The sequence below is a fragment of the Melanostigma gelatinosum genome (genome assembly GCF_949748355.1).
Source record: "Melanostigma gelatinosum genome assembly, chromosome: 1".
Taxonomy (NCBI): domain Eukaryota; kingdom Metazoa; phylum Chordata; class Actinopteri; order Perciformes; family Zoarcidae; genus Melanostigma; species Melanostigma gelatinosum.
The window spans coordinates 17,911,507-17,927,505 of NC_136634.1; the positions used below are offsets into that span (position 1 = coordinate 17,911,507).

Consider the following 15,999-nt stretch of genomic DNA (forward strand, 5'->3'; position numbering starts at 1 on the left):
TGCAATCCACCTAATCACCCTTTCCCTGCCTCGTGACCGTTCTTTTTCTTCCTGCCACGATCACGGTAATCAAAGAGATTGTTTCAGCCTGTCTACCTTTTAGGTCAGCACTGAAACACGCTCTACCTTGCTATGTTCCGGAACCACAGACGCAAAATTGGCGAGTGTAATTACTCATATCAACTACACTGACATATTTCTGACACAGCTGCCGCATTGAGAGCGCACGCATACCTGCATGTTGAGTGAGTCCCTAATGAAGGAGGTTTGGCTGCGTGCCTCTGTACCATCGAGGGTACGGGAAAAAAACTGGAAGAGGCAAACCACCGGTGTCTGTCCGACTCTCAAACCTACATGTTTGTTTTGGAAAATGAGTGCAGCTGCATGAAGTGATCTCAACAGAATGCTTTCCATCTTCCCCTTTTAATCCTGGATAACCTACAACTTGACCCTCGGACACTGGTGACACGGCGGCCTAGTAGCTAGACCGTGCGCGTCTTGTCAAAGCACAAAAGTTGATTTGCGATAAAGCCATTCGAGACTTTCAAACAAGAAACAATAGCGAAACAATGGCAATACCAGCTACAGGCATCATTCCTCACCAATAGTCTCCCCCAGCCATACACTTCTCATAGATGGGCCCTTCCAGTTCTTTGGCATCGGGAAAGATGGTCTCATGGTGGATGATGATGGTCTTGATGATCTCGTTGACGTGGGCCTGGCAGGAGACCTGGTCCAGGCTGTCTGGTGTGGGCATGAGCGTGGGGCCGAAGCACGTGGCCAGGTTGTACGGGTCCATCATGTTCTCGTCACTGTACTGGGACAGGCTGGAGAGAGGAGCGTGGATGGAAGGAGGTAGAGACGGGGACAAGGAGACCAAGTTAAGGCAGAGTGAGAGGACGTTGCACTTGGGGCGGCATTTCAGAACAAATCACGACTGACAGGAGCGAATGCTCTTAACTCAGAGTGGCATTTCATAAAGTGGTGAGAGTGAAAGACGTGATGGATTTACTAGTCTATAAACTTACTGGTTGAGGAAGGCGAAGAGGTAGCGCATGACGATGAGGACGGATCTGGGAATGGTCAGAAGGATCTTACGGATGTACAGCGCTCTCTCATACAGGTTTTCTATTCCTAGAGCAGCAAAAAAACAAACAAAGGGAGTATGATGTAAATACAGTCAAATGTTGTCATCCAAAAATATCGTTAAATTAATAATGACTGCTTTGCTTCCATCCATTCGCCTCTGCTGCACGTCCAATGCACAACCTCATCTACCGGATGATTTCCACACATTCATTGTCACCACAGCAAGTCCCAGCATAGAAATACAAGAGCATATTGAAGCCATATCTATCCGGATTACTGTAAGTCTCTGGAAGACAAGCAAAGGTGTACTAATGCAGTGATATGTAACCTGTGTGTGTGTGTGTGTGTGTGTGTGTGTGTGTGTGTGTGTGTGTGTGTGTGTGTGTGTGTGTGTGTGTGTGAGTGTGTGTGTGTTTAGAGGCCATGGGAAATGTATCAACTCTGTGGTGGTGCCCTTCACCTTCTATGACTCCGAAGAGGAAGAGCAGAAGGAAGTAAGCACTTTTCGAAAGCACCTGACAACAAGGACGCCAAGTTGTTTTTCCTACTCTAAATGAAAACAGTATCTCTCTAAGAGCATTTCGTCGAGTTCTCTTATTCTTTCACTCTTCTGTTCTGACTTGCAGAAATAAGGATATTACTAACGGATGAGTCACTCTTTCTCAAACATATTTATTGCAGGAACATTATCATCACTTTAAAAAAAAACTAAGTATTCAATCTTTTTCCTTTATCAATGTAGTAGAATGCCGACCTTCATGTCTTTCATTACTATCTCATTTTGCTCCGCTGTGGCACTTGAAGCACCCGATTCTAATTGGCCGAGCTCGGGCTCTGCTGAGTGCTAAAAATAACCCTGTCACCCTCCAGCCACTTTGTGCCATCTGGGATTTGGGCTTCTGGGATACTTGTGATGTATTTCTTTTTTCATGAATACCTAAAGTTGGTTTCTGAAAGGCTCCTGAGCGCTACAGAAGCTATTGTTTGAAGATCTACTCCAACGCACGTTTACACATCACGTGTGAAAACACATGCGGAAGAACATCCCTGCTGAAAATGACCAAATGAAAGATATCAGTTGCTGCAGTGTGCTGCTGTGGTGAAAAACACACTGACAATGTGAAGCAGTTAAATGGAAAAGCGATCTTGTAGGTGGTGTGAGCTGTTCTGTAAGGAATAAGCAGAGGGTTTTTAATATGAAGCCTGCTGGGCATTCAGCCCACACTGCAATCACTGGCCTGTTGAGCTGGGGAATGTAAACAGGGAATCCCCATCACTCATCCCACACAAATGTGAATAAGTACACCCAGGAAACACACACTCACACACACACACACACACACTCTCTCTCACACACACACACACACAAAGCTAAAAGGGCATTACAGTACACGTTGTGTCCATGTGTGCATGTTCAACAGAGCCTAACGCCCCCCCATGTAATGTCTTAAAAGATCAGAACAAGCCACACAAAGAGCTGACTGATCTGTGAACTGAGTCACAGCAAAATGACAATGTGACTATTCTTATGAGGACTTCAGTTTAGATTCAGCTCTGGATTCAAACGTCGCTCAGTGCTGCGGACATTTAACATTCCACTGCGATCCTGTAAGCGTGGGCAGCTTCGGGCCACTTATGACAGATAATATCCTTCTCAGTGCTCAACCAAATACCACAGAGTAATGCTACCGTCTCATCGGAGGACGACGTTTGATGAGGAATACACACTGTTGATGATGCTAATCGTGCTAACTAATAAGATCTAAAACTAAAGATATTGTAGTCCTGGTGGGAACTGGCAAGTAATAAAGAAAAGACTTGAGACGGTGCTTCAACCACATCATTAAAAATATATATGAGAAGCATTGGCAAGCATTCACGTAAACAATTATCAAACATATAAACTACTGCATGTGTTACTTTGGCAGACTAAGCAATAATGTGTGCGTGCGTCCTTACTGATGTAAGACAGCAGATCATTGAACCTCTCTTTGGGGAAAAGAGGGTTTTCCAGACCACGGAAGTAGAGTTTGAGAACGCCAGCCACCGAGTTGATGTCATGACTGTTCTCATCGTCCGTCAGGGGGTCATTTCCTGAGACACAGACAAGGGAGCAGGTCAGCTGGATATCCTTAATTATTAAAGGTGCACATGATTCAATGCGAAATACACCTAAATAACAACTCCAAAAGCCCACTGGCTAAATACGGTGAATATCACGTGATAATTTGTCAACATGTACCTCTTTCAAAAGAGTTCTTGATGTCATTGACTTCCAGGTGGGATCCAGATACGCGAAATATTCCTTGATGTTGGAGGCCTGCACATGAAAGACAAAGACAGACGGTAAGGAAGAAGAGAAACAGGCCGTAAAGGACAGACACACTCAACATGCTCATAAATCCACTCACAGAAAGAATCTCCCTCACTCAGCAAATAAAACCTACTTTAGTTGGACCTAAAAGGCACATCATGGTCGTTAAGCCCCTTCACTTTTCTAATTAAAGATAATTAATGAGTCAGGGAGGTCGCAATCAAGCTGTACTAAAGCGTCTTTCGGCTGGGATTAGGACTTATTAAGGGGAGAGGTCAGGGGTCAGCAGGAAGCACGATGAGTCCGCTGTTCGCCTCTTTTACATTTCATCAGTTCGCTGCTGAATAAGATGCAGCGAACGAGCCTGCAAACCATGAACTCTCCCTCCTGCCACTTCTTTAACACCTAATGTTTGTGTTTCCATTCATTCGTTCAGTGTCTTTTTCAATGACGTTTAAAACAAATATTATAAGCCATCACTTCCCCGGCTAAGCCATCTGTCTGTCACAGTATGTTTTGGAAACTGGGTGTAGAAAGGCTGCGCCGCTGTAAACAGGATGGAATCTGCATTTTCCCATGACTGAACACAGTGAAACCCCAGCATGTACACACCCAAAACAATTAATGCCTGGAAGTGTCACATGTCACCAAAGTCACATAGACTTGGAAATGAAACAAGTTGCAGTTTGGTTCATGAGAAGAATTCATCAAAGAAAATATGAATCAAGTCATGATCACTTAACTGAAGTGAGAAAAACAAACCAACTCACCATACAAATTTATGCAGCGAATACAGCTTTCTACCACACGAGGGATAGCTTGTCCAGAGTCCTTTGAAGGCAAAGTAAACAGCAACACCCAAATGTCAGATCATGTTTAATTTGCCATTTGTATCACATGAACAAGAGCCCGACCGATATCATTTTGAGAAGGCCATCAACAATTAGGAATGATAAAGATCTGATGCAATAAACTGCTTTTTTCGAAACACAAAATACATCACGTGATAAAGATATATCAAAGAAACAGTCAACTAGTAAAACAATTGCCAGTAAATATAAGACAACGCTAAACGTTGATCAGTAATTGTAGTTTATACTTAAATTATTTTAAACAGCAACAAAACTTAAAAATATCTATCAATGCATCTAATAAACAGACCGATGATATCGGACTGCACAAGTATCGGTCGGGCTCTCACACAAACATGATGTTAAAAGTGAACATGCACACCCGGCGTTAGTGAAGTTGGTGAGTTTACGTACACAGTGAGGGTTAACTTTTTGAGATCTTACTGAGACAGATTGAGGTGACCAGCTATGCAATTGTTCAAGTCCAGCCTCCCATAAAATTTACAAACCTGTTGTCAGACACATTTCGATTGGCCTGCAGTGTTGCTAAATATACTTGAAGTGTTGTTATGCTAGAAATCAAGTGCACCCTGTGTATAAATGAAGAGGAGCTTATCTAAAGAGCCACACACTCAATATGGAGCTGGGTGCAGGAGTCGCAAGATGAGGAGGAGGAGCAGCACTGTCTCCTTCGGAGAATGCACATTCCTCTCACGCACTTAGAGGTGGACTGCAACCGTGTTCTGCCCCGGTGCCAGCTGCTCCAGCAGCTCAGTGCCGGACAGGGACTCAGTACATGCTTTTAATGATACAGTGGGTCCGTTTACAGCCCTCAGGTGTATTCATGCACGGTCCACACACAGTGACCGTGCCAAAAATCGACTCTCCATCGTTGGAGTGGAGCCGTGAGGGTCGAGGCCCAGGTCTAGTGCAGCAGGATTATGTAATACCATCTATTTGGATATGTGAGACTCAGGATGACTGCTAAATGCTAAATTCACTATTAGTTTTGAAGTTGGAGGTGGTTCATGCTGGGAAGCTAAAGACACAATTTGCTGCAAGATCTCTGTTGAAGGAGAAAAGCTTCAATTCAAGTCTGTCTCAGTCTACTCAAAGAAGTCTCACAACGAACACAAGACATAATGCTACAATGTTGTTAGGGCAGGACAGATGGAGGAAATGAGCACAGGCAAGCAGCAAGGGAGAGGCTTCAAGGTGTCTACCTGATGTCGAGCGTGTGAGTTCCGTCGTCCGCGGCTACAGAGACGAGTCGCAGAGAAACAGAAATAGAGAGAAAAGCAAGACCCAGATTAGGACCACAGCAGCTGCCCACCAAAGCTTTTACTAAGAGCGCACCCTCATTCCACTCTGTGCTGGCATCGAACCCAAAAGGAAACAATGGGAAGTGGACCGGAGGCGGTGAAGAGGCCGGAGGAGGAGGGTAGGAGGCAGCGCACCTTATCGGTCTGGCATCTGCTCCCTGACTGACATTTATCCTGCTGTATTCTCTGGCCTCTTGCTCCGGAGAGGGAGGCGAGAATATCTCTGCCAGAGCAGCTCAGTGATGCCAGGTCAGCAGTGAGTCAGGGAAGCTGACGGAGACTAAACGCATCCCTCCACCTGCTATTCCTCTCCTCCTGCAGCCCTCCAAATCTGTCAGAGCCACCCTCACATCTCAGACCCAGACCGAAGGTTTCCGCAATCCAACAACTATGTTGTTGTTTTTTTGTTGGTAAAAGATAAATCAAAGCTCAAGTGCTTTGGGGGAACCCACCAAAATGACCAGAAAGCCAGAGCAAGACAGAAAATAGATAGGAGGAGGAGCAATGTCAAGCGGGCAGACTGGTGATGAGTACCTTGATAAATGACTCCATATTGCCATTAAATAACCTAACATTAAAAACAGAGCGGGGTCTAGCCCGCCGGGTGCCGGTGTGGGTTCTGAATGGCCCATTGGGATGTCTAGAATACAAAGAATGCATTAGAATAAGTAAACAATGCAGTTTTCCTTTCACAGTGGTTTATCTAATCTCAAGTACCCTTTACATCCTTCAAAAACTAGAACTGAAGTTGAGACGGGCTAATCTTTAAAACCCTTCGACTGATGATGGACGGGTGAATGAGGGCATTTTCAGACACCGCTGAAACCCACAAATTCACTTTTTCTTTATAATCCTGTCTTTTCTTTCTCCACACAATATCACAAGCCAGTGAAATATCAGACCCGCTGGGAGCGTCGTATGAGTCAGCATCTACCTCATGGCAGGCCCTGTGGTGGACTGCCTCTATTAGTGTGTGCGGATGTGTGTGTGTGTGTGTGTGTGTGTGTGTGTCTGTGACTAAATGCAACTTGGTTTCTTGTGACCTGTAGAACTGAGATTAAAAGAGTCGAGTTGAGTGCTGCTCAATCATAGTGACAGATTGATTCTGCAAGAAAAACCTGAAGGTGTTTTAAATATCTGATCATGCCAACAGAAAGAATTTAATATTTGCAATATGAATAAAACAGTCATTATGCATATCACCCCAGCACTTACTGTACTGCCATTATACTTTTCTATTTTTACCATGAATAAAATATTATAAAACAGTGAACGAAGGTTCTGCAGAGCTCACGGTGACATATTTGAATGTCTCATTTTGCCCAAAACCTAAAAAGATATTCTCTTTACAAGAATATAAAACAAAGAAAAGCAACAAATCGTCACACGAGAAGGAGGGAGTAAGGATTTTTGTGTAATTGTGCTAATCAAATTCAATTATCAAAGTAGTTGCTTACGGACTATTCACTGCGATGGCTCCATAGTAGTTTAGTTTAAACATTTCTTGTAAAATCAAGTTTTAGTGAAACATGCAGTGCAATATTATATCCTTTCAAAAAGGTACAAAAGTTAGACAAAGGAGAACCGACTCATCTGTTCCTATTCGCTCCTCTTGGAAACTAAATACAACATTTAGATTTCATGCAAACTCTCTTTCCCTCCTTTCGGAGGCTGAACGTTCTCCACTCTACCACCTCTCATTCTCTTTACAGGCCTGACGTACGGTTGCCAATAGGAAGTACAGTAACCCCCGTGGTATCATACCAGGTTGGGCTTAAAAAACATGGAGGTCAGCACATCTGCTCAGTGCTCTCTAGGTTTTTTTGTTTTTTCAGAGTCCAACCTACTCCTCTGCTTTCATGGTCACAGAGGACGTGACATGAGGATTTCAAGAGGCAAACTGTCCTCTCCTTGCTGGGCTGCAACACGTCACAAATGTTTCTCTCGCTGTTGAAAGACTAGTAGATTGCATATGCGTGTCTTGGCTATGCACAGGTCCTGAAGTGTGTGTGTGTGTGTGTGCTTTACCTTGTGGTCATGTAGTCAGCTCTGTGGCCTGCGGGTGAAGAGAGAAGAGAAGAGATGTGAGGGGAAGTTAGACGTGTGGACATGCCAGGACCTGTCTCTAAGGTCCCTGCGGTGCATTCTGCATACGGCTAGTGAAGCATTTGAAGCCTGCCATCTGTCCACAACCGCTGGCCTCTTGAGCAGCACAAGCCACACACACACACACACACACACACACACACACACACACACACACACACACACACACACACACACACACACACACACACACACACACACACACACACACACACACACACACACACACACACACACACACACACACACACACACACACAGGCTTATAGCTTATAGACTTAAGCAGGCAACACTTTAGCTACATCACAATCACAATACAAACATCCGCTAGGCAGACAGTTTACAACTGACGTAGTCACAAAGACACACCGATCATTATAGAACACACACAGTCACAGGTTTGGAGAGTCAAAGTAAGATGAAGCACATAATAGCTTCCAAATGTTTTTGGGAGAACAGGTTTTTTTGTGTGGCCATCTGTTCCCATGAACAGGATCTGACCCGTCTGTGTCTGAGTGAGTCATGCTGTAGTCCAGCTCATTGACAATATGATTAAGGAGCGTGTGGGAGAAGCAGGAGGCTTTCCTCTTCCTCGTTAGCACACGGCTCCATTAGTCATTAAGTGGACCACCAGGAATGCCGCATAGAACAATGACTGACTGACCGACACTCTCTGGGTTGACGGTGGATTAGCTGAGGCCTCGAGGAGATCTCTCCAATGTAGTACAAGGAGAGACCGTTGTAATGACCACCGCCCCTCTAACGCACGGCGGTACATTAAGTTGGGAGCAAATCAATCACGAAGATGGATAATACAAGTTCACAACCCCCCCTCAGCTCTGGCTCGCCTGGTTTAAAACCCAGATTGCCATTAAGAGCTTTGAGTATTGGGAAAAGCAGGCAAACAATAGGAAATCTGCTGCGGGAAAAATGGTGAAAATATAAAAAGACAAAATTAAATTAAGAATCTATGGTTCTGTTGGCTGTTTGGACTCTGATTTGGGCTAATATACGCCCTCACTTTGGCTGGAACTGGGTTTGACATTGAGAGGAACCGTGGGCGCTATGAGAGTATATAAGAGTATCAAAGTAAAGGGGTCGTGACTGTACCTTCACCAAGTGTCCTCTTCAGCAAGTCATGTTTGGCCTGCAGTTTGGAGATGAGATTACTGCCCTCCAGAAACTCCCGGAATTTCTGTGGAGAATTGAGAGTAATTACACGGCGGCCCCCCGAGTGCCAGCCAGAGCACCCGCTCTTAAGACAGCAATCTATGATAAGAAAGCCAAGGGCAAAGGACACGCTGAGAGTCTTTTTAAAGCTTTTATCAGAGCATGTCCATCTTCAGACTGGAACACGACAGCAGTTAGCCTACCACTCTGCCAGCTGATCAAAGATTTCAAAAGGGGCTGACGGCATGAGATTCAGACTTTTAAGTCCAACAGAATTTACATGAACAGATTTTGATTTTTAAAGTCCAGATAAAAAGCTTCGAGTTCAGATTCTCAGATTGATTTTACAGAAATTAGTCACCAATAAACACAGTATATAATCAGACGAGGAAATGTCATAGTTCTCTTTTCTTTGAAAACGTCCAAGTACAGAACGGCAATCAAGCCTTCAAAGAGTGTCTTTGAGAGACACTTCTTCCTATTTTCATACAGAAACAAAAAGATATGTCTGAAGTTGTTTTCGCTCACTCATAACCACCAGCGTCCTCTTCTTTTGGACAACATCTCCACTCACCATGAAGTAGAACTGCTCCGTCTCCTGCTGGTTGGCCCTCCTCTTGGCGATGCTGGGCTTGCTGAGGTACGTCTCCGACACAGTGGACTTGACCGACTCCGTTGATCGGCTGTGGTGGAAACACTCGGACACGTCGTAGTCTTCAATGGTCACCATGTCCTGGATCGTGGTCAGGGTGGCCTCCGACGTCTTCTTGATCTGGAGACACAAAGAAAGAACGGGCGAAGAAGAGTTGAAGAACTGCAAAAACTAGTCGGCTTAAAACCTTGATGTCATGTCTTCACTATCACAATGTTATCATCCCAGCATACCAAAAACAGCTTTATCATCGCACTCCCTAAAAACCTCTCTCGCTATCCCATGACACCATGAAAAATGCAGGTGTTTTCTGACAAGACACAAGTTTCTGGAAATCCACCAACAACCTGAACATGACTCGCAGCCAAAGCAGTCTATTTGTATGCACTCAGAGGGGCTTGAGGTGAACAGTGTGTGCTGGAGATGGTAAATTCAGTCGCAGGCTTTTAAGATGAGTTTCCATAACCGCCTCTTCCCCGTCAACAGGGGTGCTTCAGCCGGAGCTTAGAAACGTCAGGACTTTACAGAGCATGATTCAATGATATGATGGTGATCTACACAAAAAGGTCCAATTAAACAAATGTCCTTCTAATTGCACGTATGAGCTAAGACGTTGTGGAGAGATATCATAAAAATGTTACAATTGCAGAACAAGGAGATCTCGGATAAGACAGAGAAAAAGATGAAATGAAATAAAAGGAGACAAACAGACAAGGAGGAAGAGTCTAGAGACTGTGGAGCATGTGAGCACGAATCACTGATGTGGAAACGCTGCAGAAGGAAAGAGGCCATGCTGATGTAGAAACACCAACTGAAGGAAAAATTCTGCGAAACGCCTTCCTTCATTCAACAGAGACACTCTGGTGAGGACGGAGGTGCTGCGACCACAGCAGCTCAACTGCGTGTTCACCGGGTCAAGGACGCCCCGAGTGACACGCAGCTGGAAATCCTCCTAATTATCGGTAACGGTCAGGAGGACCCCCACTCAGAGGTAGTGACCCCGTCTCTTAGTTGTTAAGTAAGTCTGACCTCAGTGCTAATGAAAGAACATGGCGGATTCCTCGTGTGACTATTATACACGCCGAGACAACACTAGAATAGCTGCTTTCTTTAAACAGCTTGACCTGTGACTCATTTGTGCTGCATAAGGAAAAAAAAGAAAAACACCTGAAAGGCAAGGTGGACTTCATCTCTTTCACGTGTTACACTGATGATTACAGCGCTGACACACATGCTGGAGCACACAATGTGGATGTAGCAAGAGTGTCATCCATCCAAATGTGAAGCGAAAAACACACTGCAGGTTGGAACACGACTAATGACAGCGTGGAAAAGGAAACGGGGGATTCTGCGATCGTAAAACTCTTTAAAAACATCGGCCTGTCTTGCGACAGCTGGGGGTTATTATTTGGTGATCAAAGGAGTGATGGTCTGCACAAAAATGAAAAATGACCCGCTGCCTTCAACAGACGGAGAAAACGGAGGAACTACACTTACGCCATCACTTTACATGTATGCACTGTGGTTTTATTCACGGCAGGTGCCAACCAAAAGGTAACGCACTACGATGTACAGCCATTAGCTTCACACCTGCTCTCTCTCGATAGCCTCATCCCGCTTGGCCCCCGTGGATGCGAGAGGCCCAGCAGTCATCGTGAAGACAGGACCCATGCATGCGAGAGAATTGCGCCCAGTGAAAAAGCTGTTGCGTTTAACCATTATTCAGCAGACGAATAGTTACCAGTGTTCACTGCCGGGCTCAATTACAACGGCGCTCTTAGAGAGACTCTGCCCATTAGTCCCTGTGGCTGCACAACAGACCTGGAGAAAGTCCCCGGGATCGAATTAAAGTTGGTTTATCCTCAATAAAGACCCATGACTCGTGTATTTCCTATGTTGCCACATAGACAGCGCACCAGTACCCGGAGCCAAGAGTCAGTCGGACTTATTTACAGTCGTCAATCGCTGGACTGAAAACAACATCATTTCCTTCACCGCACTTTAAAATCAATGTTGTTCTCGGCAGCATCACTGACAGTTACGGCAACATCCATCATCACAGGTCAAAGGGCAGACTGCTGTCCATAGCGTTCAACATACTATGAAGGTACACACACAGGCTTTGATGTGCCTCCCTGAGAGAAGACAATAACTCCCTGCAATGGAGATGGTATTAGATTGTCTGAGTATAGTGTGAAACGTCTTGAGAATACGAACGAGGAAGAAGATTAGCATGTGTGAGCTCTGGTTCACGCGGAGGCAAATGAGATCTAAATGGCCAGATTATTAAACGAGATGAACCACGCTGACTGACTGACGAGCTGAAATGAACGGCTTCCTCGGAGAGCAGTGAAGGCACCCAGCAGGGCGATGTTAACCCCAACCCGTTAGTAAGAGCGGGGATCCAGATTCCCCCCCCACCCACCACTGATGCAGAGTAAATTATTCAGCAATGTTTTCTTTCACTGTTTCACAGGAGTCAAAGAGGTTTGAGGAAACAGCTGCGCTTCTATTAAGCGCTGCCCTGCAGCCTTTCCTGGCCGGATAAAGACAGACTCTTTTTCCCTCTTGTACATTTGACAGTCGTGCTTGTAGGTCGTCGCAGCGCTTTGAAAGTTCATTTTTTTCAAGGATGTATCTGGCACGCTGTGCCCGGGAAGAGAGGCCATCTGGTGATCCTAACACAAGGCAGCAGCGCCCTCCAATTCTGACCCACCAGGACATCCGCTTCAGTGAGGACAAGGACATGAAGCAAGCGTCATCACACACACACACAAGTAATAAGCACAAGGCCCAAAAATACAGGTATCCTATCCACCGTCATTCATTCCATCTGATGTCGTTTCAGTCAAATTCAAAGTGTCAACAATCTGATCTAAAGGAATCTGAAGTAACAGTGGATGTAGAGGAAGTTGAGTGACATGCTCCCGTGTCTCGGTTCGTCTTTGTAGCTGAATAAAAGACAGAGAGTGCACTGATGTGGAAGGAGGGAGAGAAACACAGAGGATGAAGACAGACGGCAGTGAGGGCTCATAGAGGGGTGGCGGGTTAGACGCACTGTGAAACTGTGGTAGTAAGGCTGGGTGATAATTCAATATGATAATGATGATGACTGTGTGATGAAATCATACAGCGTGATACACAATTACGTTGTCTAAATTGATAATAACAAGCACGCTCAAATTTCTCAGAGAATCTGATTATTTTTGCACTAAAGTTCTTAAAATGAGAAAATACTTTTCATTTGTCAAGAGACGATAAAACCATGTGGTCATTCCATATAGACTATTTGTTGACTTATTAAAAAACATGCTGTGTTGTGATATAGATCCTTATCAAGATACGAAACCACCGTTTGATGATTTTGTCCATATCACGGCAGTCATGGTATTTCTACCCTAACGGCTTTCATTTTAAATAAAAAAACAAACGGATTCAAACAATACAGCGAGAGATGCAGAGAAGCAAAGAAAAGCGAGAATACTACTGATGGGAACTGAAATGGAGGCTTCACAGAGAGGGTTTGATGGCTACCTGCAGGGCATGAGAGACAGGAAAATACTGTGTGTGTGTGTGTGTGTGTGTGTGTGTATGTGTGTGTGTGTGAGAGAGAGAGAGGGATGCATATGCAACAAAAACGTTGATTCTTCAGAGATCATCAGCAACTATTCCTCTGTCTCGCCTTGGATGACTTCTGGCTGAAGTTAACTTTCTTTTTAATAGCTTTAGAGCTCTGCAGCTGTCAACTTCTTGTAACCAACAAATAGCGGCATGACAAAACTCCTGCATCTCTGGCCAACAACAATGCAGCGGCGGTTTTGACATATCTAAACCCCACAAGACACAAATATCGGTGTAATCGAGATGCACCCATCAATCGAAACCGTCCCTTTGTCACCTGATTGGTCAAGGCTGCTGACCAGCTGATTACACACATGCGTTGAAATGTTTTTTTATGCTAGACAGACAGACAGACAGACACAGAGACACACACACACACACACACACACACATAATTTGTAACAGTCAAAAATAAGCCATAGGAACAACCTTTACACATTTGGAACAACTACCTGTTATGTTTTGAACATCCAATTGAATTTCCCAAAATGTATTTACATGGTATCAGATATAGTTCTTAGAATGAAAGAAAATCGGAAATTGGGGGTTCAAACATTTAAAGAATTGGAATTTGCCAAGAAAATTGCAATCGCTGCGTCTCTGCTGTGTCATGAGTTTGACTTATTTGCGCTGCTTTACCTCTTCGTTCTCTATCTCCAGGGTAGCCAGGCGAGACTGAAGCTGCTGGAACCTCAGGATGAGCTCTCCGTTCACCGCTGGCTGCACTGAGATCTGACACACCTGGATAAAAAAAAAAAAAAAAAGAAAAAAACCGCCCGAAATAAATCGTCAATGATCAGGAACCCGCTGAAGGAACATTAGGCCACGTAACCTCTGGTTTAAACAAGGCGCAGGAGTCCAAATTCTTCTTCAATTGCAGAGCAGTGACAAAATGCAGACAGCCACACAACAACAGCTAGTTAACAGACATGATATCAGCGTTGGTCGTGCTCGCCAAACAGTAAAACTCTGAACACATGTTGAGCTACATGACTGCAGGGGGAGAATTAACAGATGATTTGTCAAATTCTGTGGCCCATAAAACCTGATCCGGCAGCCCAGACGCAGTAAAATGAAATCAGACCTCATTAAGTCGGAGACTTTCTTTTAATCAACTCCAAATTCTCTTCCATGTTATTTTTTTACAGTGACTTGGAAACAAAGCATTTAAAAACTCATACAGTATATTTTTGCAGGTTTCTTTCTCCTCTTTAGTGGAGTTCATCGTCCCAGCTAAATGTGGTCTGAGCTGCATACCTCGTCTCCCATATGAGACTGGAACTCGAATTTTGGCGGTGGGCAGAAGGCCGTGGGGAACATCTCCATGAACCTCTGTCGGTCGCTCCGTGGGTCCAGACTGTCCACGGCGTTCTCTATGATGTCAAGACCCTCGTGGCGTGACGTCTCCAGGTTGTATTCGGCGGACAGGTAGGTGCGCAGGGCCCGGTTCAGACTGGCGTGGTATCCCAGATCACAGCACTGGAAGAGAGGAAAGAAGAGGGTCAACGGGATCCTACAGGTCTCATGATGCACAAACACTAGACTGATAACGAAACTATTACTTCCGTATTGTCATTGACAATCTTCCCCATGAATTATTCATTCTATGAAGAAAAAAACAATTCCCTAAAGTCCCCAAAATGATTGATATACAATCACGAAAGACAAATAAAAACATTAGAAATTCACACATGAGAATCTGGAACTTGCATGAAAAATGTATTCAATGATTAAAATGATTTTCTGTCGATTGACTTTCAGCTCTCCAATCCAAGTCACTAAAGTTTTCTGATGCTGTTTAAGGATTGTTTAAAAGCCGTTATGTTTATAAACACAGGAGGAAAACAAGCCAATAATTCCATATGGTCAGTGCAAACATAATTCTATGAAATAGTCTTAAATTATACGAGAAAATTTACCTTTCATTGACCGATATATGGTCAAACAATAGAGATGGACCTTTAAATAAGACAAGTTTCCATCGTAAACAGTCCTACACTTTCTGAGTCAGCAGTGTTGCCTCTGTGTTACGCAATGTTACCTCAATGTGAATGAATGTTACCTCCAGGAACTAATGCTGAGTTTTAATAACTAGAAGCCTGGCCAAGGTCTCTCCTGGGAAGACACACAGGCCCCAGGCACCCAAACACACACACGACATGGCCTGAGTGATAGGCAAAACAATACCAGTCACCTTGTACACTTTGTTATAGACTATCAAAAGTCCCCTTCATCAATAAACAAATGTGTGTGAGCCTGCACAATACAGCTCACGCAGAGCGCATCTCCCCACACACACACACACACACACACACACACACACACACACACACACACACACACACACACACACACACACACACACACACACACACACACACACACACACACACACACACACACACACACACACACACACACACACACACACGGTGAGTTTATTTCTCTAACAAGGTGAGCCATATTATAAATAAGTCATGTTTATTGGTCCGGTAGCAGAAAAAGGTCCGGCAAAGCAGGCCGCTTGCCAGGCAGAGTAGAGAGATGCGAGTGCTGTCGAGAATAGAGTGACGAGCCACAGCGGTACATGACGACAACAAAGAACACTCGGTTTGAAAGTCACAGTCCACTCACACAGTCTGAGAGATGTGGAAACATTTTCCAAGCAGTGACAAAGTGTCAGCAAAACACGGTATAACTAAATATATAACATGTGGGTTTTCAATAATGACATGAGGAGAAGTTAAGAGTTTTTTAGTTTTGATCACAAAAGTTAATAAGCTGCTTTAATTTAGTCCTACACTGTAATTTCCATCCCACAGTCTGGTGTCCTCAGATCTCTTTTATATCAGGCGCAGCTGCTAAAGCCATCAG

General features: G+C 44.4%; 1 protein-coding gene across 1 annotated transcript in view; it reads right to left on the minus strand.

The window, feature by feature from the left end:
• Positions 1–15,999, minus strand: part of srgap1a (SLIT-ROBO Rho GTPase activating protein 1a) — a 70,860-nt gene that overhangs the window by 12,357 nt on the left and 42,504 nt on the right. Inside the window, exons 7-17 of the mRNA XM_079273943.1 lie at positions 14,383–14,604; positions 13,765–13,866; positions 9,427–9,624; positions 8,793–8,877; positions 7,605–7,632; positions 5,478–5,511; positions 4,174–4,234; positions 3,332–3,409; positions 3,049–3,183; positions 1,029–1,134; positions 603–827 (exon numbers count right to left, since the gene is read on the minus strand). Of these exons, the coding sequence (XP_079130069.1) occupies positions 603–827; positions 1,029–1,134; positions 3,049–3,183; positions 3,332–3,409; positions 4,174–4,234; positions 5,478–5,511; positions 7,605–7,632; positions 8,793–8,877; positions 9,427–9,624; positions 13,765–13,866; positions 14,383–14,604 (1,274 nt within the window). The remainder of the gene's footprint in view (positions 1–602; positions 828–1,028; positions 1,135–3,048; positions 3,184–3,331; positions 3,410–4,173; positions 4,235–5,477; positions 5,512–7,604; positions 7,633–8,792; positions 8,878–9,426; positions 9,625–13,764; positions 13,867–14,382; positions 14,605–15,999) is intronic.